The sequence below is a fragment of the Capra hircus genome, chromosome 13 (assembly GCF_001704415.2).
Source record: "Capra hircus breed San Clemente chromosome 13, ASM170441v1, whole genome shotgun sequence".
Classification (NCBI taxonomy): domain Eukaryota; kingdom Metazoa; phylum Chordata; class Mammalia; order Artiodactyla; family Bovidae; genus Capra; species Capra hircus.
In genome coordinates, this window is record NC_030820.1 from 66,637,098 (window position 1) to 66,659,203 (window position 22,106).

At 48.0% G+C, this 22,106-nt stretch overlaps 1 protein-coding gene across 2 annotated transcripts in view; it reads right to left on the reverse strand.

The window, feature by feature from the left end:
- The window catches only part of KIAA1755 (KIAA1755 ortholog), a 38,385-nt gene continuing 33,940 nt past the window's right edge, over positions 17,662 to 22,106 (reverse strand). For both annotated transcript variants that reach the window (XM_018057849.1, XM_018057848.1), the window contains 2 exons: positions 21,744 to 21,962; positions 17,662 to 18,950 (listed from right to left, as the gene is read on the reverse strand). In XM_018057849.1, the coding sequence (XP_017913338.1) occupies positions 18,249 to 18,950; positions 21,744 to 21,962 (921 nt within the window). In that variant the 3' untranslated portion in view covers positions 17,662 to 18,248. The remainder of the gene's footprint in view (positions 18,951 to 21,743; positions 21,963 to 22,106) is intronic.

Consider the following 22,106-nt stretch of genomic DNA (forward strand, 5'->3'; position numbering starts at 1 on the left):
GCTCACAGGCTTGTAGGCCACAGGCTTGTAGACTGAGCGTCTTTACCTTCCTTACTTCTGCATCCTTCCTTCACCTATCAGAGGCAGGAACAGTTATTGTTCTCTTTTGTAAAAGAAAAAAGTAAGGTCTGGAGAGGAGGAGGAGATTAGCACCCAGGTCTCTTGAGGTTAAACTTTCAGTTTAAAGTTTTCCATTTCATCCCTTGGGGGAGGTTTGAGCTTCTGGGAGGAGCAGCAGCTTTCTCAGAGATTTAAGGAAGGCTAACTGCAGGGAGATCCAACCAGTCCATTCTGAAGGAGATCAGCCCTGGGATTTCTTTGGAGGGAATGATGCTAAAGCTGAAACTCCAGTACTTTGGCCACCTCATGCGAAGAGTTGACTCATTGGAAAAGAGTCTGATGCTGGGAGGGATTGGGGGCAAGGGGAGAAGGGGACAACAGAGGATGAGATGGCTGGGTGGCATCACTGACTCGATGGATGTGAGTCTGAGTGAACTCTGGGAGTTGGTGATGGACAGGGAGGCCTGGCGTGCTGCGATTCATGGGGTCGCAGAGAGTTGGACACAACTGAGCTACTGAACTGAACTGAACTGAACTTCCAGTAAAGGACCAGTTACTGTTTCAGGCTTTGTGGGCCATACTTGATTGTGCCCTTGCAGGGTTAAAGCGGCGAAGGAGATATGTAAATAAATGGGCATGGCTATGTGATAATAAAGCTTTATTTACAAAAAACAGAAAGTGGGCCAACCCCACAGCTGTCCTTTGCAGTTGCTTTAAGAGACGTGGTTTAATCAGAGCTCCCCTGCAGCAGGGTAGCTAGTCACTGAGGTCTGTGGTACCCTAGGCAAGTCCCTGATCCCCCTGAACCCATCTCTCCATCTGAATTAGGACAGGATATTCTGGGAAAGGTTATGGGTGAGGTTCAGCAAGGGGGATGAGACCCACACCATGTGGGAGGGCTCAGGATGTTGGGTGAGGCAACCCCTAGGAGGGCCAGTATTCCCGTACTATCTCAGCATCACAAACCACTCAAAGCTTTGTGGTTGGAGAAAAGCATTTTATGATACTTCCTGGTTCTGTGGGCCAGGAATTTGGACATGGCACAATTAGGGACAGTTTGTCCTGATCCATGTTGTCAACTGGAAGAGCTTGGAGGGTGATTCAGTGGCTGGAGGCTGGAATCACATGGAAGCAAACTCACTCACAGGTCTGGAGACTGATGCCAACTGTCAGCTAGGAGCTCATTGGGGGTGGTCACCAAAACCCCTACATAAGGCCCCTTCTGGTGGTCCCTTTCTAGGTGGATAGTTTGGGGCTGCCTCATAGCCTGGTGGCTGCATTCCCAGATGTTAGCAAGACAGTGATAAGGAAAAGTGAAAGTGAAGTCGCTCAGTCGTATCTGACTCTTTATGACCCCGTGGACTGTTGTCTACCAAGCTTCTCTGTCCATGGGATTTTCCAGGCAAGAATACTGGAGTGGGTTGCCATTTCCTTCTCTAGGAGCTCTTTCACAACCCAGGGACTGAACCCGGGTCTCCCGCATTGTAGGCAGACGCTTTACCGTCTGAGCCACCAGGGAATTACAGTGATAAGGAAAGGATGTGGTTAAACTACACTATGTCGTATTTTGCAGAAGCAGAATAGCAGGCAATAAGAGAAAGTGTAGGAACTTCCTTGGCAATCCAATGGTTAAAACTTCTCCTTCCCATGCAGGGGGTGCCAGTTTTATCCCTGGTCAGGGAGATAAGATCCCACATACCTCATGGTCAAAAAAACTGAAACAAAACATAAAACAGAAACAATATTGTAACAAATCCAATCAAGACTTTAAAAATGGTCCACTTAAAAAAAAATCTTACCAAAAAAGAGAGAGAGAGAGAGAAAGTGTAATATGCCCTGGATAAACTCAAGAACCAGAGTGTGAATTTCAGAACCCCTCTGTGTTCTCTTTATTGATGACTGCGAGAAAGGTAAACCATAGCCTCCTATAGGTCTTCACGTGGAAACAAAGAATAGGTTTCAGTAGTTAGTTGCTCAGTTGTGTCCGACTCTATGTGACCACAAGGACTGTAGCCCACCAGGCTCCTCTGTCCATGGGACTTTCCAAGCAAGAACACTGGAGTGGTTTGCCATTTCCTTCTCCAGGGGATTTTCCCAACCTAGAGATTGAACCCAATCTTCTGCCAAAAAAAAAAAAAAAAAAGAATGCAGGAACAAACAACTGTGATCAGGTGAAAGAAATAACTTCAGCAAAGATAAAAAATCAATCATAGGGCTTCCCTGGTGACTCAGTGGTAAAGAATCCGTCTGCCAGTGCAGGAGACACGGGTTCCATCCCTGATCCAGGAAGATCCCACATGCCTCAGAGTAGCTAAGCCCATTGGCCACAACTATTGAGCCTGTGCTCTAAAGCCCAGAAGCCACAACTACTGAGCCCACGAGCTCACCCTCTGCAACAAGAGAAGCCACCACAAGGAGAAGCCTGCATGTTGCAACTAGAGAAAAGCCCAGGCAGCAATAAAGACTCAGCACAGCCCCAAATAAAGAAATACAATCATTTTAAAAAAATCAATCACAAAGACTCCTGTTTCTGTTTCAGAGGTAGAGGTCAGCTTGAAGCACATTTTTGAGTTGTTCTGCAGGCTCCAACCCTCCTTGAGCACTCATCTACCAGACTAACCGGAGCCTAAGGAATGATGATACTGACTTTTGCTGACCCTGGTGACTTCATTCAACTAACTGCCTGGATTTTGACAACCTAGAGTAAGATTTGCATCATTCTAATGCTAAAATCTCCAGCCCAAGGGTGGGGATTATCACCATTTTTTGAACATGCAGTGTGTGTTTGAGCATGTTGTCATACCGCACAAGCGGGTCTCAAACTCCACCTCTATGTGGAAGGTCACACTTGCCCTTCCATGAATATGCTTGCAGCCTTAGCTTAAAACTTTGCCGAAGAATTGATGCTTTTGAACTGTGGTGTTGGAGAAGATTCTTGAGAGTCCCTTGGACTGCAAGGAGATCCAACCAGTCCATTCTGAAGATCAGCCCTGGGATTTCTTTGGAAGGAATGATGCTAAAGCTGAAACTCCAGTACTTTGGCCACCTCATGCGAAGAGTTGACTCATTGGAAAAGACTTTGATGCTGGGAGGGATTGGGGGCAGGAGGAGAAGGGGACGACAGAGGATGAGATGGCTGGATGGCATCACTGACTTGATGGACGTGAATCTGAGTGAACTCCAGGAGTTGGTGATGGACAGGGAGGCCTGGCGTGCTGCGATTCATGGGGTCGCAAAGAGCTGGACACGACTGAGCGACTGAACTGAACTGAATTGAACTGAATCTTGCTTCTTGGGAGATTGTACTTTGAGAGCTAACTCCTTGTCCCCTTACTTGTCACAAGTAATAAATGCTTCTGCTTTAATGAAAGTACTTGGTGTGTTCATTGGTTAAGCACCCTAAGCAATAGACCCATGGCATCCATTAACAATGGCTGCCCTGGGTTTTTGTTGCTGAGCACGGGCTCTAGACCAGAAAGGCTCAGTATCTGTGGCACTCGCTGACTTCTCTAGCTGTGGTCCATGGGCTTAGTTGCTTCTCGGCAGGTGAGATCTTAGCTCCCCAACCAGGGATCAAACCTGCTTCCTCTGCATCGGAAGGCAGGTTCTTAACTACTGGACCACCAGCGAAGTCCCTAGATTTGCATTTTTTCTGATCTGTGCTCAATAGAAGAGTCAGGGTCCCATGGTAAGAAAAGCAAGTGAGATGGTAGGGGCTGTCACAGCCCCCTTTGGGAAATGCAGTCTTCCCCACACACATGTTGTAAGGGCCTCAGAGTGGAGTCTGGGCCTGGGATCTCCTGGGTCAAGGCGGCATCGGCACTGTCACTGGAAGCCCACACTGCTCAGATCCCTCCCTCAGACCCAATCATGCCCTTTCTGGTCAAATCCGGCTCATGCTCAGTCTCAGATCTCCTTGCAGAGCTAATCCTGGGGCCCTTCTGCAGTGGAAACATATTAACAGAGTTGCTAAGCCTTTTTCCTACAAACGATGAAGGAAACAAGAAAACCCCCACCCACACAACGGCCCCAGTGATCCCAGCTTTGCAAGATGGTTGGCCAAGCAGATGGGGAAACGTTGAGACAAAATCAGCTGCGAAATCCTTCCTTGAGCCACAGGACGTGGCTATGTGTTGAGGGTTGAAGGCTGGAGCTGGGATATCCTGGCCTGGACCCAGAGAATAGGGCCCCTCAGAGAGCAGATGGTAGAAATAGGCCCCCTGTAAGAGGTCAAGGGTACCCCAGGGGCACAGGGTCATGAGCAGATTTCAGAGAAAGAATCACTGAGATCAGGGCTGCTGAGACTTAGCTGGGAGATATGAGAGGCAGGCCAGCATTCAGGTAGATTAGTGCTGGCTCCCTGATCCAGATGATTCCAGACTTCCACCTCCTCCACCATCTAATACTTTCCCCAGCAACTGGAGGAGAATCCAGGGCTTACAGAAGGGAGTGACTTTCCTGGCGTCTCACCAATGGCCGAGCTGGGACTGGAATCTGAGGCCCCATCTCCTTCCATGGAGGTGGCCCAGCAGAGGCTTCTTGGGGTTCAGAATCCCTTGTAAATAGGTCATTAATAATGACGCTACCTCCCACACATGGCCCTCCAAGGCTGAGAATTACATACATCTCCTTCAACCCTATGACAGCCCTGAAGGCTATGGACTCTTACTGGTATCCTTGCTTTCCAGAGGAGGAAATAACTTAGAGAGAATAAATGATTGAGTGAGATGAAACCCTAAATGCTCAAGTGCACGTTTAGGGGGAGGGAAGTGACCCTCTCTGAGAGCACTGGGGATGCTGGGATATTCCCAGCCCTTGTGCAGGCCCATTGAAGCTTCCTGTCTCAGGTTGTTGGCAGCTGGAAATCTCAAGAGTCCCAGCCAGATGTGGCTGTGTCCACAGGAGTTCACGGGGTGGGGGTGTGTGTGAAAGCAGGCGGTCCTTACAGGCATCTCATCCCCAGTTATCCTATTCCAGCTTCCTGGCCATTAGAACCAGGATAATTGCTCCCATTTGAAGAGATGGGCAAACTGAGTTCCAGAGGAGAAACCAGGTCACCCCTTTTCAGGGGGGAGTTGAGGGTGGAGAGCAGAAATTTCAGCTGGACCCTAGTTGACATCCTGCCCACAGCTCCTTCCCCAGGGTGAATGGGATGCGTGGGAATGATAGAGGAACGAGGACAAGCCAGCAGCTCCTTCCCTGCAGATTTCAGCTGTGCAGACAGTCCGCATGACTCATCCCCACATCCCAGTGGCCTTGAGGCTCCCCTGGCCTCCACCTCCCTGCCCCAGCCTTGCTCTCCAGCAGCGAGGGGGACACCAGACCTGCCCATCCCCACCCCCTGTTCTTAGGGAGGCATTGTTCTTCATTGAAATACACCAGATGGGTAGGGTGACCATGTAATTTATTGGCCAAATGGGAACACTTTGGAGAGCTATTAATAATTATGTGGGGACAGTTGGAACTAATTGAGGCTGTCCCAGGCAAATGTCTGGCTACCCTACGGTTGGATCATTACTTAACTCAAAGTATTAGAAGCATAAATGTCAGACACGGAGGCATCAGCCACAAGCTAGAGCAGAAGGCTTCTGGAACAGGTACATTTTTGAAAACTCTTCAAGTCATAGGGCATCTCTGCTGCTGCTGCTAAGTCACTTCAGTCGTGTCCGACTCTGAGACGCCATAGACAGAAGCCCACCAGGCTCCCCCGTCCCTGGGATTCTCCAGGCAAGAACACTGGAGTGGGGTGCCACTGCCTTCTCCAATGCATGAAAGTGAAAAGTGAAATCCCTCAGTCGTGTCCGACTCTTCCCGACCCCATGGACTGCAGCCTTACCAGGCTCCTCCACCCAAGGGATTTTCCAGGCAAGAGTACTGGAGTGGGGTGCCATTGCCTTCTCCAACGGCCGCTGCTGCTGCTGCTAAGTCGCTTCAGCCATGTCCGACTCTGTGCGACCCCATAGACAGCAGCCCACCAGGCTCCCCTGTCCCTGGGATTCTCCATGCAAGAACACTGGAATGGGTTTTCATTTCCTTCTCCAATGCATGAAAGTGAAAAGTGAAGGTGAAGTCGCTCAGTTGTGTCCAGCGATCCCATGGACTGCAGCCTACCAGGCTCCTCCATCCATGGGATTTTCCAGGCAAGAGTACTGGAGTGGGGTGCCATTGCCTTCTCCAATGGCATGGGAATTCAAATCTATGTCGGGAGGTTCAGAGCCCATATTCTGAAGTGAGACTTCCTGGGTTCACATCCTGGTTTTACCAGTTAGGGGCTGTGTGAGCTATGATGTATTACCTAACCTCTCTGACCCTTTGTTGTTCAGTCGCTAAATCATGTCCGACCCTTGAGAACTCATGAACTGTAGCACACCAGGCTTCTCTGTTCATCACTATCTCCCTGAGTTTGCTCAAACTCATGTCCATTGAGTCAGTGATGCCATTCAACCATCTCATCCTCTGTCGTCCCCGTCTCCTCTTGCCCTCAATCTTTCCCAGCATCAGGGTTTTTCCCAATGAGTCAGTTCTTCGCATCAGATGGCCAAAGTATTGGAGCTTCAGCTTCAGCATCAGTCGTTTCAATGAATATTCAGGGTTGACTTCCTTAATTTTCTCTGTTATAAAATTGATGGACCTGCTGCGATGATGAAATAACTCAGGCAAATCACCTGCAACAAATCTGGCACAGAATAGATGTTCAGCAAATAAAAGGCCATTGTCATTTTGTATTAGATTTTATTAGTAGTAACAAACAATGTCAGGTACTGAGAGGGGCAGACCTCCAGGCCTCAGATGGGGCCCTCTGGTTATACACAGTCCCAAGGGAATGCAGATCAGATTAAGGGGATGAGTGCTCAGCATGAAGGGTAAACTGAGGACTGAGAGGTTCAGAGATGTAGGAGAGCCTTTCTGATTTGGTTGGGGTCATCCGGGTGGGCTTCCTGGAAGAGGTAGCCTCTGGGCAGGGTGATGATCCTAGCTTTTTGGAAGATTAAAGTCATAGCTCCTATTTCTTAAAAAAAAAAAAAAAAAGGAAAAGATTAATTAAAAAACATACATTCACCCCAATGTGCACAGTAGCATTATTTACAATTGGCAAACTAGGAAAGCAATGCAAGTGTCCATTAACAGATGAATGGAGAAAGAAAATGTGGTCTATATATACATGCATACAAATGTGTATTTATTATGGAATACTATTCAGCCATTAAAAATGAAATCTTGCCATTTGCAACATCATGGATTGACTTGGAGGGTATTATGCTAAGTGAATTAAGTCAGACAGAGGATAAATACTGTATGACATTACTGATAAGTGGAATCTGAAAAATACAACCAAATATAACAAGTGTAACAAAAAGAGAAATAGCAGAGAACGAGCAGTTACCAGTGAGGAGAGGGAAGTGGGGGGAGGCAAGATAAGGGTAGGAGATTAAGAGGTACAAACCATAGTGTATAAAATAAATAAGCTATAAGGATACACTATACAGCACAGGGAATATAGCCAATATTTTAAAATAACCATAAATGGAGCATAATCTTTAAAAATTTGAACTGCTATGTTGTATACCTGAAACATATAGTATTGTAAATCAACCTCAATACAAATTTTTTTAAAAGAAAGAGAAAGTCATAGCTCCTGTTTCTAAAGAACTTATGATACCCCCTTTTCTCAGTATAAACATCAAAAAAGAAAGTTAATTTTAAATTCTGCTTTCTACTTTCGCAACAGCTTCTGTGCTCTTTTTGAGATGTCAAGTATCAGATTTTTTTCCCTTGAAAGTTCCTTTTGGGGTCCTCAAGCTTCCATTTCATCTCCTTATTGTTTCCTCTGGGTCGCAAGAAATACAGGGCTCTAGATCTTGCTGAAGCATGAAAAGAGACACGGGGTGGAAGCAGTAGCGAGTAGGGCAGCCCAGCCTCAGGGGTTGGGGCCTAGGGGTGGGAACTAGATTGGGAGCCTTGTCCTTTGCTGACTCTGGGTCTCTCGAGGCTGGCTCTGGGCTCATCAGCTTTGGTCTCCCCCTCCTTCCCCAGGACTACTTCTCTGCTTTCTGTGGACACAGCTGGACACAAGTGCCCTCTGAACTCAACTTTAGACATGCTCAGTTCGGAAACTGCCTAGCATCTCTTGAGTCCCAAATCAAATCCTGGGAAAGGAATCTTATGGGTGAGTTTGGGTCATATGTCTATCTTTTCAGCCAATCAGTTTATGACTGAGGGGCTGCAGCACAATATAAACTGAGAACTAAAGGGTGGGATGCTGGACATTCACCCTGAAGAAAACGGAGAAGGCTTTTCCAGGAGGAGGGCACAACAAGGTCAAAGGCTTTTAAAGGCGGGGAATTGGAGGCTTCACAGGGACAGTCCTAGTGGCTAAATTTGCAGCCCTCCTGTGACTGTTTAAAGGGCAGCTCCCATAGGCAGCTCCCATAGGAGTGGCACAGACATGGCCTGGAGAGGGAAATCACAAGTGAATCAGCAACAGAACCAACCTATTTTCTTCTCCCAGCCCAGGCGTGAATGTCTGAAGCTTAGGAGGGAGTCTGGGTAGAGGAGCAGGGAAAATGAAATCAAGAACTAACAGGCTTCACAGGAGTGATAATGACATTTTAACTTGAAAATTGCAAGGAGACAGAGCTGTGGAGGCATATGCAAATTTTCATGCAGATGAGATGCAAATGAGGCCGCTTGCTCCTGCCTGGCGCACCTGGATGTGACTCAGTGACAAATCCTAATGGCATCGCATGGTTGTGTGATTGATTATCAAGGCCAGCTGGGATGACAACTGCACTCTCCTCCTGGGAGCTGAGGGAGATGAGACTGTTTCTAGAGCGCCCTCTGATGGGAGACCCTGAGGGATGGCCCTTTGTAGCTCAGGGATGGCAATTTGGGGACGCATCAGTGGTAAAGAATCTACCTGCTAAGGCAGCAGACACAGGAGACGCGGGTTCAGTCCCTGAGTCCAAAAGAGCTCTTGGAGTAGGAAATGGCAATCCACATCAGCATTCTTGTCTGGAAAATTCGATGGACGGAGGAGCCTGGCGGGCTACAGTTCATGAGGACGCAAAGAGTCAGATAACTAAGCAGAGCACCAAAGACTAGTATCTCCGTCACATACTCATCCATGGCAGACATCATTAATCAATCATAGAAGTCCTTCTAACGGAGAGAACCAGGTGCTCTAGGCAGTCCCTACTAATCAGTCAAAGTTGGTATTCATTCATCTAACAAATTTTGTTGATTTTCTTCCCTGTGCCTAGGGTACATTGAGCAGGCAGGTTCAGTTCCTGTTCTTGTGAAACTCACAAGAGTTTAGTGGGGGATATGAGCATTAATAAAATATTGCAAAATAGCAATTGAGATTAGTGATATGAAGAAGAACTACATGGTCTGCATAAAGGGGGATTTTGACTCCTTAAGGGTACCCAGGAAAGTCTGACCCTGTTGCTGATATCTGAAGGATAAAGAAGGCTTAGCTAATTGAAAAGATAGGGGAAGAACATTCCAGGCCTTGAGACAAGAAATAGATTGTAAGCAGAAATTGTCAGTGCTACATCCGGATTTCCTATGATCATTGTTTGTTTCTCTGCATCCCTCCTTTGGCTTTTGTCTGCTTTTTTGTTTGTTTGATTGTTTAAAGGAAAAAAAAAACTTTATTGAGATATAGTTCACATACTATGCAATTCACCCATTTAAAGTATACAAATCAATAGTTTTTAGTATATTCACAGATACCTGCAACCATTATCATAGTCAATTTCAGAACATTTTTATGACCTCAAAAAACCCCAAAACACTTTGCTCTTTAAGGATTCATGTCCTCTCACCCCACACTCCCAATCCTAAGCAACCACTAATCTACTTTCTGTTTCTATAGATTTGCTAGTTCTGGACCCATTAAACAATAATTCTTTATTCCTCCCTCCTCCAAGCCCCTGATAAACGGTGACCTACTTTACGCCTCTGTGAATTTGCCTGCTCTAGGTATTTCATGAAATCGTGCAATATTGGTTCTTTTTTTTCCTGATTTGTTCCATTTAGCAAAATGTTTTCAAAGATCATCCCTACTGTAGCATGTATCAGAACATTCTTTTTATAGATGGATACTGTTCCATTGTACATATATACCACAGTTTGATGGGCACTTGGATCATTTCCACCTTTTGGCTATTATGAATGATGCTGCTGTGACCATTGGTGTACAAGTACCTGTTTGAGTCCCTGTTTTCAATTCTTTTGGATATATACCTAGGAGTGGAATTGCTGAGTCATTCTATGTTTACCTTTTTGAGGAACCACCGAAATGGTTTCCACAGGGGCTGCACCATTTTGCATTCCCACCAGCAATGTACAAGTGTTCCAATTTCTCTACATCCTCGCCAATATTCATTTTCTGCTTTTCCAATTATATTCATCTTAGTAGTGTGAGGTGGTATCTGTTTGTGGTTTTGACTTGCATTTCCCTAATGACTAATTATGTTGAGCATCTTTTTATGTACCTGTTAGCCATTTATATATCTTCTTTGGGACAATGTCTCATTAAAGTTCCTTACCTATTTTTAAATTGGGTTACTTGTCTTTTTCTTGCTGAGTTGTAAGAGTGTTTTATATATTCTGGATACTAAACCCTCATCCTATATAAAATGTGCCAATATTTTTTCCCATTCTGTAGGTTGCCTTTTCATTTTTTTGATAATATGCTTTGATGTACAGTTTTTTATTTTTATGAAATCCAATTTATCAACTTTTACTTTTGCTGCTCATGCCTTTGGTGTCATAGCTAAGAACTCATTGTCAAATCCAAGCTCATAAAGACTTATCCTTATGTTTTATCCTAAGAGATTTGTAGCTTTATCCCCTACAGTCTAAGTTGTTGATCCATTTTGAGATAACTTTTGTATATGCTGTGAAGCTTATACAAATAAAGAGGTTCAATTTCATTCTTTTACAAGAAGAAATGCTGTTGTTCCAGCACCATTTGTTTAAGAGCTCGTTCTTTCCCCATTGAATGGACTTGGCAGCCTTGCTGAAAAGCAATTGACTGTAGATGTATGGATTTATTTTGATTCCCTCTGTCTAGATGTCCATCCTTATGGTAGTACCACACTCTTTTGATTACTGTAGGTTTGTAGTAAGTTTTGAAATTGGAAACTGAGAGTCTCCCTAGCTTGTTCTTCTTTTTCAAGTTGTTTTGTCTACCTGGGGGCCACTTGCTATTTTACATGAATTTGAGGATCAGTTTTTCTGTTTCTGTCCAAAAAAAGGCTGTTGGAATTTTGATAGGGATTATGTTGAATCTGCAGATCCCTTTGGATAGTATTGACATTTTAACAATGTTAAGCCTTCCTACCCATGAATATGATGTCTTTCATCTCCTTGGCTAAATTTATTTCTAAGTATTTTATTCTTTCAGACGCTTTTGGAAATGAAATTGCTTTCTTAATTTCCTTTTCAGATTGCTCATTCCTGGGTGTAGAAATACAGATCTTTGTGTGTTGTTCTTGTAACCCACAACTTTGCTAAATTTGTTTATTAGCTCTAGTAGCTTTCTTGTGGATTATTTAGTATTTCCTATACAAAGAATCATGCCATCTGTGAATAAAAACAATTTTACTCATCTCTTTTCAGTTTGGAAGCCTTTTTTTTTTTCTTTTGGAGGTTTAATTGCTCTTTTTACAGCCTAATTGAATTCCTTTTATATGTTTTTCTTATCTAATTTTCTTGTCCAGAACTGCCAGTACAATATTGAATAGCAGTGGTGAAAACAGGCATCCTGTTTTGCTCCTGACCTTAGGGAGAGAGCTTTCAGTTTTTCACCACTGATTTGATCTTAGTTGTTATGTTTTCATGAATTTCATTTATCATGTTAAATAATTTCCTTTTTATTTTCGGAGTAGTATTTTTTCTTTTTGTTCTTGTTTTTATTTTATTTTGTTTTTAATCTGAAAGGCTGTTGGATTTTGTCAAATGAGACAATTGAGATGATCATGATTTTTCTCCCTTTATTCTGTTGAGGTGGTATATTTTATTGATTGATTTTCTTTTATCTTTAACTACCCTTGCATTCCTGGGATAAATCCCCCTTGATCACACTGTATAATTCTTTTAATGTGCTATTTTCTTTGGTTTGCTAGTATCTTGTTGAGGATTTTTATATCTATATTCATAAGGTAATATTGAACTGTAATTTTCATTTCCTGTGATATATTTATCTGGCTTCAGTATCAAGATAACACTTGCTTCATAGAATAAGTTCAGAAGTGACTTCATTCCTTTTTATGGCTGAATAATATCTCATGGTATGAATATACTACATTTTGTTTATCCATTTGTTGGTTGACCACTATTTGGATTGCTTCTGCCTTTTAACAATGATGAATAATTCTGCTCTAAACCTTCATGTAGAAATTTTTGTGTGGACATATGATTTCATTTCTTTTGGGTGTAAAATTCCTAGGAAGGAAATTGCTGGGTCATATGATAACTTGATATTTAACTATTTAAATAAGATCTTTCCCCAAAGCATCTGCATTATTTTACATTTCCCACCAGCAATGTATGAAGGTTCCAATTTCTCCACATCCAGCCAACATTACTGGACTTTAAAATTCTAGCTAGCCTAGTAAATGTAAAATGATATCTCATGGTGGCTTTGATTTACATTTCCTCGATGACTAATGATGTTGAGAATTTTTCCATGCCCTTATTGAAATTTTGTGTATCTTATCTAGAGAAATACCTATTCAGATCCTTTACCCATTTTTCTAATATGTTTATTTATTTGTTTGGCCTCACCAGGTCATAGTTGTGGCGTGTGCTGGTGCACTGACCACGGATCAGACCCCAGGCCCCCTGCATTGGGAGCTCAGAGTGTTACCAACTGGGCCACCAGGGAAGTCTCTCCTTTCCCTATTTTTCAGTTGAACTTTAAAAAATTTATAATTTAGTGGTGAGAACTTGCTCTGTATTGTAATATAGAATATTATCTTCTATGGGCCCACACTTTTAACCTTCCAAGCAAGCACTGCTCTAGGGTTCCTGGGCCTTGCTTTGTGCAGCAGGCTTTTGCAGAGGCCTGCAGTGGGAAAATACCCTCCAGCAATCTCCAGGTGATTAGGCAGAGGCTGAGGCTAGATCTGAAATTGTACCTTGGCTTGCTTCCCTTCTCTGTCCTATTTCCCCTTTCCATGATTTCATGATCTCCTCTTCAGCAAATCACCAGTATCTTAGTCCTTGTGGCCAGGTCTGCTTCCAGGGGAACTTGAAAGAGCTTGGAACAGCTCAGGAACTAAGAGGAAGGTAGTGCTGTTGGAACTCAGAGAGCATGGAGACAGGGGAGTGAGGTAAGGCTAGAGGGATGGGCAGAGGCCTGACCACACAGAACTTTGTAGATCACAGCGATGGGCAGAGTGGGGGTTATCTGGAGTGCCTTGGGATGCTGCTGGGCTGTGTTAAGCGGGGACTAGCGTTAGCTTACATTTTACAAAGGTCCCTCTAACTTCTGTGCGGAGGGCAGATCAAAGGGCCCAAGAGGCTGCAGGAGGACCATTGAGGATACTGTTACAACTGTCCAGGGGAAAGAAGATGAAGGCTGGGATGAGGATGGGAGGATGGAAAGAGAAAGAAGTAGATTAGAGAGAGATGAGGAGGGTGGATCTGGGGGCTCTGGGGCAGTTCAAGGACAACTCGCGGTTTCCAGCCAGGGTGCCTGAATGGATGGTACTCAGAGAAGGAGGCAGACGTGGGTGGGTTCCACAGGCCAGATGACATCCTCTTGCCATCTCTGGTCTTGACCAATCCCCCCATTTCACAGATGGAAACAATAAGGCCTGAGGAAGTGCAGCAGTTCACCCAGATACCCATCATGCCCTAGACTGCAGGGGATGGGATCCAGGGGTCCTGTTACCTGGCCAGAGGAGTTGTTTATTCTCCAGGGAGCCCACAGGTTCTGGCCTCAGGAAGCTATTTTGCAGCTGGGAGAGGGTGGGGTTTTGGGCCTGATGGGTTTGTCCTGGGCTGAAAGCCAGTTCGAAGCTCACAGAGAACAGAACATTGCTGTACCCAGAGGGCGGCTTGTGCTGCCAGCTGCCCTGTCTTGGTCTAATGTGGGTAACTTGAAGACCTTAAGTCTTCACCCCACACCTGAAGGGTGTGGGGTGCCCACCTCAGAGTGGCTGAGCATCTGCTCTCCTGGAGTGAGCATGCACCAGAGTTCAATCCAAATTCTGTGGTTTCCCTTCTCTGGTCCTTCTTTTCTCTTGCTGTGTGATCTTGGGCCAGTCACCTCTCCTCTCCAGTCTTCAGTCTTCTCATCTGTAAAATGGAAACATTCTAGAGTGTGAATTTCATGCACTCAGGGTGGTAGGGAATATTGGATGCAGAATGGATGGACAAAAAAAAAAAACAAAAAACCACCACATTGTAAACTGTAAAGTGCCTGAACTTCTGTTTGGGCTCAGTCCAACCTCTGCCTCCAGCCACTGCCCAGTGGATTTCTCAGACCTCACAGTCTGGATTTCTCAGCCCTCCAGGGAGGAAAAGACGTAATGTGGAGCTCAAGGATCCCGCGATCTTATTATCCTGGCCCAGCAGGCTTGACACACCCACTGGACAGATGGGGAAAACTGAGAGGCAGCCATCCGCTCAGAGTCACCAGACAATTAAGCCTGAATTCAAAGGCTAGGCTCTCTGATCAAAAGAAGAGAAAGTTCCTTATCCATTCAGTGACCCAATGGGACAGATGGGGTAAACTTAGGACCAAAAAGGGAAAGCAACCTACCTGGAGTCATGAAGGCAGCCAACAGGCAACAGGGCGGAAGGGTCATGTGAGGTCCCTGACTCCCAGGCTGTGCTCCTACCAGCCCTTGCCCACCACTCCTGGAGCTTGCAACAGGTTTCCCAACACATTGGGATAATCACAGTCAAATCACTGACAGACTTGGGGTTCCTCCTCAGCCCCATTTTCTTCCCACCAGAACAGGCTGCAAACTTTCTTAAGAGATCCGACAGAGAGACATTGCCCCTCCTCAGCCTCAGAACAGAATTTGGGGATTAGTAGAGAATCTTTTGGGGTGGAGGGGCATACCATGCCTCCTCCATGGGCAGATCAGGGCAAAGTCAATCAATCAGCTCTCTTTGGCTTTCAGGAGACAGCTGGGGATCCAGAATACTAATCAGGGAGTCCACATGATTCAAAGAGCAAAAGACTCTTTGGGAATCTGTTGACGTCCTCTGGAGGAATTTCTTCCCTGATTTGTTGGGTAATGAGATCAGGGGCTGGGCTGGCTTGGTGCCAGAGTATAACACTACACATCACTTAATGAACACTTACTAAGGTGCCTTTCTAAGGACCTTCCATATAGTAACTCATTTAATACTCACAGCAAGCCCCTGAGGTCTGGTGGTTCTCATTTTAAGGATGAGGACATCAAAGCACAGAAAGGTGGCATAATCTGGCCAAAGCTTGTGATTTATGGAGCCTGGGCAGGACCCCAGTCCATCCATGTGACAGACCACCAAGCCACGCTACCTTGGATGCTTTTGGAGACCAAAGAAAGTGCTGCCTAAAGGGCCAGGTCCCGCCCAGCCAAAGCCCCTGGCTGCGTGGCAGTGTCCGGGCACAGCAGGACTGCTGAAGAGACAAAGCCCATGGTCACTGCAGAATTAGCAACCAGCCCAGCTTGTCCGAGGGTGAGTCTGAAGCATCAGTCTGTGTCGAGTCCCAGTTCTGCCACTCACGATGTGACACTGGGCAAGGCATCACCAAACCTCTCTGAGTCTCAGTTTCCTCCTTATCAGTATAGGCTTCGTAGGATTGTTGCGAAAAATTCAACAAGGCCAGCAAAGCTTCTAAAGGGCTTAGCACCAAGCCAGGCACAAAGAAAACACAGGATAAATGTTAACTATTAATATTATTATTAATCATTTTAAATTTTTATTTACTTTTTAGCTGTGCTGGGGTCTTTGTTGTTGCATGCAGGATTGTCTCCGTGGCCCTTGGGCTTCTCACTGTGGTGGCTCCTCTTGTTGCTGATCATGAGCTCTAGAACACACGGACTTCAGTAGTTGTAGCACGAGGGCTCCGTAGTTGCAGTTCCCGGGCTCTAGGGCACAGGCTCACTAGTTGCGGTGCACCGGTTTAGCTGCTTCTTGGCATGTGGGATCCTCCCAGACCAGGGGCCGAACCTGTGTCTCTTGCATCGGCTGGCATTCTTTACTACCAAGCCACCAGAAAGCCCTACTATTATTAATTACTGTATTTCATTTCTGCACCTCCTTCTCTCCTTTGGGCTGCTGTGAACAAACAAGTTGTTGGGGTTCGGTTCTTTTTGGAGACAGAGGGATGTACGAGATGGCTTTGGAGACCCTCTCTCCCAAGGATTCCTGAATTATCCATACCCCTCCTCAGCCCCCCTCAGCCCTAGCAGTAGCTGTAGCCTCTCAGAACTCAGTTTTCATCCTTACACCCCAGGTACCCTGGCTCCCTGCCTGTGGTCCCCACTGGCTGGATGCTGTTGCTATGGCAACAGCATTTTAAGAGCCTTCAGTCCCCCTCTGAGGCAACAGGCATAGATGGAGATGGGCAATCAAATGCCTCCTGCATCCTCAGGCCTGTCTGGACAGAAGGCAGGAGATTGGAATGAAAGATCAGAGCTGGCTTGGGGTTGGGGTCGGGGGACCAGCTCAGGTCTCAGCCCCAAGTGTTTCCCAACAGCACCCACACTTCACTGTGTTGCCTGAGCAGTTGGTTACAAATGCAAGTTCCAGCCATCCCGCCCCACGGGGTCTGGTTTTGATTTTCTGGGGTGGGATCCCCTAGGAAGCTGCCTTCGATCAGCTCTACTTGTGGTTCTCAGGCAGAGAGGCCTCAGACCACTCTTGATGGAATCTTGAGTCCCAGAAGATGCCCAGAGACATTTTGGGCCTTGAGGTTTGTGTGACTCTCTCTACTGAGACAGCTCTTGAGAAACCCTGTTTGTTCTCCGGTCCTGCCTCCCCCGCTCCTTCTAGAGCCTCATCTCGTGGGAGGACGTGTGCCCCACCCTCATCCCGGAGCCAGGAAAATTCCAGGGCTAAGCTACCAGAGGCCACCTTGGTGAGGCATCCTAGGACAGATGGGCGCACACTCTTGGGATAATGACATTCAGGGGAGGCACCAGCCGGGGTCACTCTGGGCATTGTGAAAGGCTCGCTTTCTTCTGGATGCTCTGATCTCAGAGCCTCTTGGGTCTCTTCCCACTGTCTCCTCGCACCACCTGCTGGCTGGGGACGAGGCTCCCTACCACAGCAAAACCTGAGGGCACTGGACACCAGAGGCTGTGCCTAAAGAGAGGTGGGGCTTGGGGGTGGGGAGAGCAGATGGTAGGGCCTGAGGACCTGTGCTGGGGAGGGGAAGAAGACAGAGATACAGGAGAAGGAAGGAGTCCTCTCTGGGGTTCCCTGAACTTCAGACTGATGCTCATGTCTGTTGGAGGAGCCAAGTGACAGAGATGCGGCAGACAGTCCACCTCCCTACCCCTCTTTTGTGCACTAACTGGCCTCCAGCAGGTGATTCTCTTTGCTTGAGGCCAGCAGTGCCAGCGAATAAATTACACGCAATAGTTCCCTTGACAGCACACCCTTTATTCCCTTCCCAGACTCACTCCCCCTGCTCCTTTGCCAGTAGTTCCTGGGATCAAAGCCAAAGAAATGTGCACTTGAATCCTTGCGTAGGGTCTGTTTCCTTGTGGGCCCCTAAGACAAGAAACCACTCCCCAATCTCCCCACCCTGGGTTCCATCATGAGGGCAGCTCTGCCCCTCGTGTTCCAAGGGGAAGCTGGCATACCCCAGAACTCCAGGTGGGCATCTGGCCTGCCTAGGTCAGAGACCTCTGGAAAGGTCTATACTGTCAGCTCTTTCCACGATGAGGCTCTGGGGTTTTGGAGCCAATGCCACACTCCCCCATGTCCTGCCCTGCCCTGCGCTGCCCTGCCCTACGCTCTCACTATTCTGAATGTGAGAGTCGGGCTTCCCGGAGCTACCTGGGGCCAGGAGCAGGTGCCGGGTTCTCATCCTCCAAGCATGGGCCAAACTCAGTAGCCACGTTCTGAGGGATAGTCCCGGGCTCCCCATCTGTTGCTGGGCTCCACCCCAGGCACCCCCCGCCCCACGCCCTTGGGAGCCTGGTGTGATTAATGGGAACTCCCAGCTAGAGGGAAGCAGGGGGACTCGTGTGGGGCGAGTCCTCCAGAGATGTCTGTGAGCCTGTCCCCTCCGAGGAGAAGCTGTCCCCAGCAGGCTGGGGGATCTGAGTCTGCCTGGGGAGTCGCTGCCAGGAGAAGAGGGTGGTGAGGAAACGCTCAGGCGCGGGGTCCAAGGGCCCATGGGAGCTTCTGCCTTCATCAACCTCAACAGCCTGGCCAGCTTCTTGGGTTGCAGGGGCCGCTTGGAAATTTCTGTTCTGTCCGCGCCTGGTGGCCCAAGGAGGCCAACGGGATTTGGGCGAACGATCTAAACCCAGTGAGTCCTGGAGGGGCAGGTCCCATCTGCCCTTGGAAGTGACCTCCCCATTCAGGCCCTGGTCCTTGGCGGCCGCCCCTCTGAGTTCTGGGCACATGGGGCAGGCCGGGGAACCTGCCGGGCATGGACAGTGGGCCAGCGCCTTCTTCAGGAGCATTTGGATGTCCTCGTGTCTCGCCTGGGCCTCCTCCCACAGGTCCCGGCCCAGGCCCTCCCGGCTCAATGAGGCCACCTGCAACCCCATGGCTGTGAGCTTCTCAGCAGGAAACTCGGATGCCAGGCGCTGCAGGTAGCGGTGGAGACGGCGCTGGTCCCCAGGGCTGGTCCTCTGGGCCTTGCCCAGCCTGAGTTGGGCCAACAGGTCCTGACAGTCCATGTGGAACCAGGTCACCTGGGAGACAACAGAAGAGGGAGTTGGGGGCTCCGTGAAGATAGGGATGTACTCCCTCTGAGCAGAGAGGAGGCTTCAAGAATGAATCTAGCTAGAGAGAATTAATAAAAATGCCCAATCCATGGTAGGCCCCGCCCTACCCAGCATGGCTGTGGTTCTCTCTGCTGCTGCTGCTAATGACAATATTCCTCTTTCTTCCCCAAGGACCCACCAGAAACAATCCCCAGCACCCTTGAGATCTTTAGGCCAGTCTTCCAGACTTAGGGACCAGTAAGGACTCAACCCTCTCTAGGGCTCAGATTTCCCCTCTGTAAAGTGGAGGTTGTGGTAATCATGAAAATTGGGGAGCTGAAAAATGTGGATTCTCGGACGGTATGAACCCCTAATAAGTGGTGCTGAGGGAGGAGACTGGCTAATATTGATTGAACCACCGACCGTCTGCCAGCCTCTGTGCATCTCATGTAGGATCTCACTGAACCAGTGGCCCATTTTACAGAGGAGGAAACTGAGGCTCAGAGATGTGAAGTCACTTGCCTCAGGTCAGGGAGAAGCTGGGATTTGAACTCAACTGTCCTGCCTCAAGAGGGTATCTTGCAAGCACCTCCTTGCACAGGAGAAACTGGCCCAGGCGGGGCCACACCCTTGCAGTTCCACAGGGAGACTGTCAGCCAGACCTGGCCTGGAAGCCCCCTCACTCTGGTCAGGCCCCTTTTGGGGATTCTGCTCGTCCCCACGTCACCCACAAAATGTCTGCAGGCCGCAAAGGAGCCAACACATTTCCAGCAGCTCGTGAAAAACATAATCTTTCTCTCCATTAATTTAGAAGCCGACAGCGAGTCGTTAGGCGGTGGGGACTGGAGAACCATTTTCTCCAAGGAAACCATCCTTCCGCGGATTAAAGGAACTTGTCTGTAGATAAATGGCTTCATATTCGCGGAAGCACACTGAGCTCATGGCTGGGAAAGGGCTCCATAAATCTCCCTTAGCGGTACAATCGTGTTATTATTATTTAGTGCCAAAGCGGCCGCCCGCACGCTCTCCATCTGGGGCTGAGCCCAGCACTAAGCCGTCCAGCTGTCTGTCTGTCTGGGACCAGATATTCCAGGCCAAGCCAGATAGAGGTGGACAGCACCTCAGAAACCATCTTGCCCCACTGCTTATTGTAAGGATTAAAATTCAAAGCCAGAGAGGAGAACAGGGCCTACCCAGGCTGAACACCGAGACAGGCCAGGTGGGAATGAAGGTTAAGGCCATCCCCTCCTGTCTTGTACGACCTCTGAAAGACTCTGGGCTCTTGCATGCCTCCCAGCTCTTCTCCCTCCACCAGACTCCTCACTCTTCCTCCATTCACGCGACCAATTTCTGAGCCTCTTCTGGGTGCTGATCCTGCCGTGGGCACCGTGATAGAACCAGGACCCAGTTGGACCTGGTCCCTGCTCGGGGAGCCCAGCTCACAGTGACAGATAAGGAAGAGGTGAGCAGGTGATGGAGCCACAGGATAAGCTCAGATTGCAAACAGCTCCATGAAGTCATCAGCACAGGGTGATGAGAGCGAACGGGGCGGGTGGGGCAGGGGCTGGGGCTCAGGCAGGGCCTCTGTGAGGAAGGGACATATGAGCTGAGACTTACCAAAGGCAAGAAGCCAGCCCATCAAGGGGAAAAGTTTTCCAGCCTGAGAGAACAGCCAGTGCGAAGGCCTCTGTGTTGGAGCTAATTTGCTTTCTCCAGAGAAGGTTGATGGGGCTGAAACTGGCTAAATTTAATAAACAAGGGAGAGAAGCTTCCAGATACCCTTAACCCATGAGGCATTACCCCTCTTCCTCCTGTTGCCCCAACTCTGCAACAGAGAGGTGGGACGAGATCAAGGAAGGTTCTCAGCCTGGTTCTCACCCCATGAAGTTGCCTGCAAAGGTCTATGTATGGAGGGCAAGTCTATGACTTTGATCGGATTCTCAGAAATCTCCAGGCTCCAAAAAGCAATGACAGACCTAGACAGCATATTAAAAAGCAGAGACATCATTTCGCCGACAAAGGTCCATATAGTCAAAGCTATGGTTTTTCCAGTAGTCAGGTATGGATGTGAGAGTTGGACCATACAGAAGGCTGAATGCTGAAGAATTGATGCTTTTGAACTGTGGTGCTGGAGAAGACTTTTGAGAGTCCTTTGGATAGTAAGGAAATCAAACCAGTCAATGCTAAAGGAAATCAACCCTGAATACTCATTGCAAGGACTGATGCCGAAGCTGAAGCTCCAATACTTTGACCACCTGATGCAAAGAGCCGACGGACTGGAAAAGACCCTGATGCTGGGAAAGATCGAGGGCAGGAGGACAAAGGGGCATAGAGGATGAGATGGTTGGATGGCATCACCGACTTGATGGACCTGAGTTTGAGCAAACTCTGGGAGATGGCGAAGGACAGGGAAGCCTGGCGTGCTGCAGTCCATGAGGTCACAAAGAGTCTGACATGACTGAGCAACTGAACGACAACAACCTGCCCCTAAACCCATCACTTAAGAAGCAGATGTTTTCTGAGGGTCCTCTGAGAGTTCGTGTCCCTGGGAGGCTCCTGTGTAGTGGGACAAACCGGGTTCAGAGATCAGCTGGATCTGGTTTAGGAGGGTAACTTCATCTTGCAAACCTTGCTTCCCTTTCAGAAAATGCAGCTGATTCTCTTTCCAATGGAAGTGACTGTGGAATGAAGAGAGCCTAGCGCTGTGTCCAGCCGCTCCTGCCCCACCCCTCCTTCCAGGCGCTGGGGGCAGGGGTGGGAAGCCTATGCTGGAAGGCTCACCTTCTTGCAGAAGTGGTGCAGGTGGAGCAGTGTCTCCAGGTCTGTGCGTTGCCGCTCGGCTGCCATGTAGAAGTGGGTCAGCTTCGCCTGGAAAGCCCGCTGGGTGAAGGCAAAGGCTGCCAGCTCTGGGAGCTCGGTCCCTCCTGCCTCCCCAGCCCTGGCTGCTGCTGCCAGCTGGGCCGCCTGCTTGCACAGCTCCAGGCCGCGGCGGTACTGGGCCTGAGCGGGGAGGGAAGGGTGTCCACTCAGCTCCAGCCTCTCTACCAAGATATGAGACTTCCTGAGTCTCAGTTTCCTCATCTATAAAATGGGAACCCGGGGTTCACTTTGCCCACTGAGACTCTACTTAGTGTCACCTTCTTC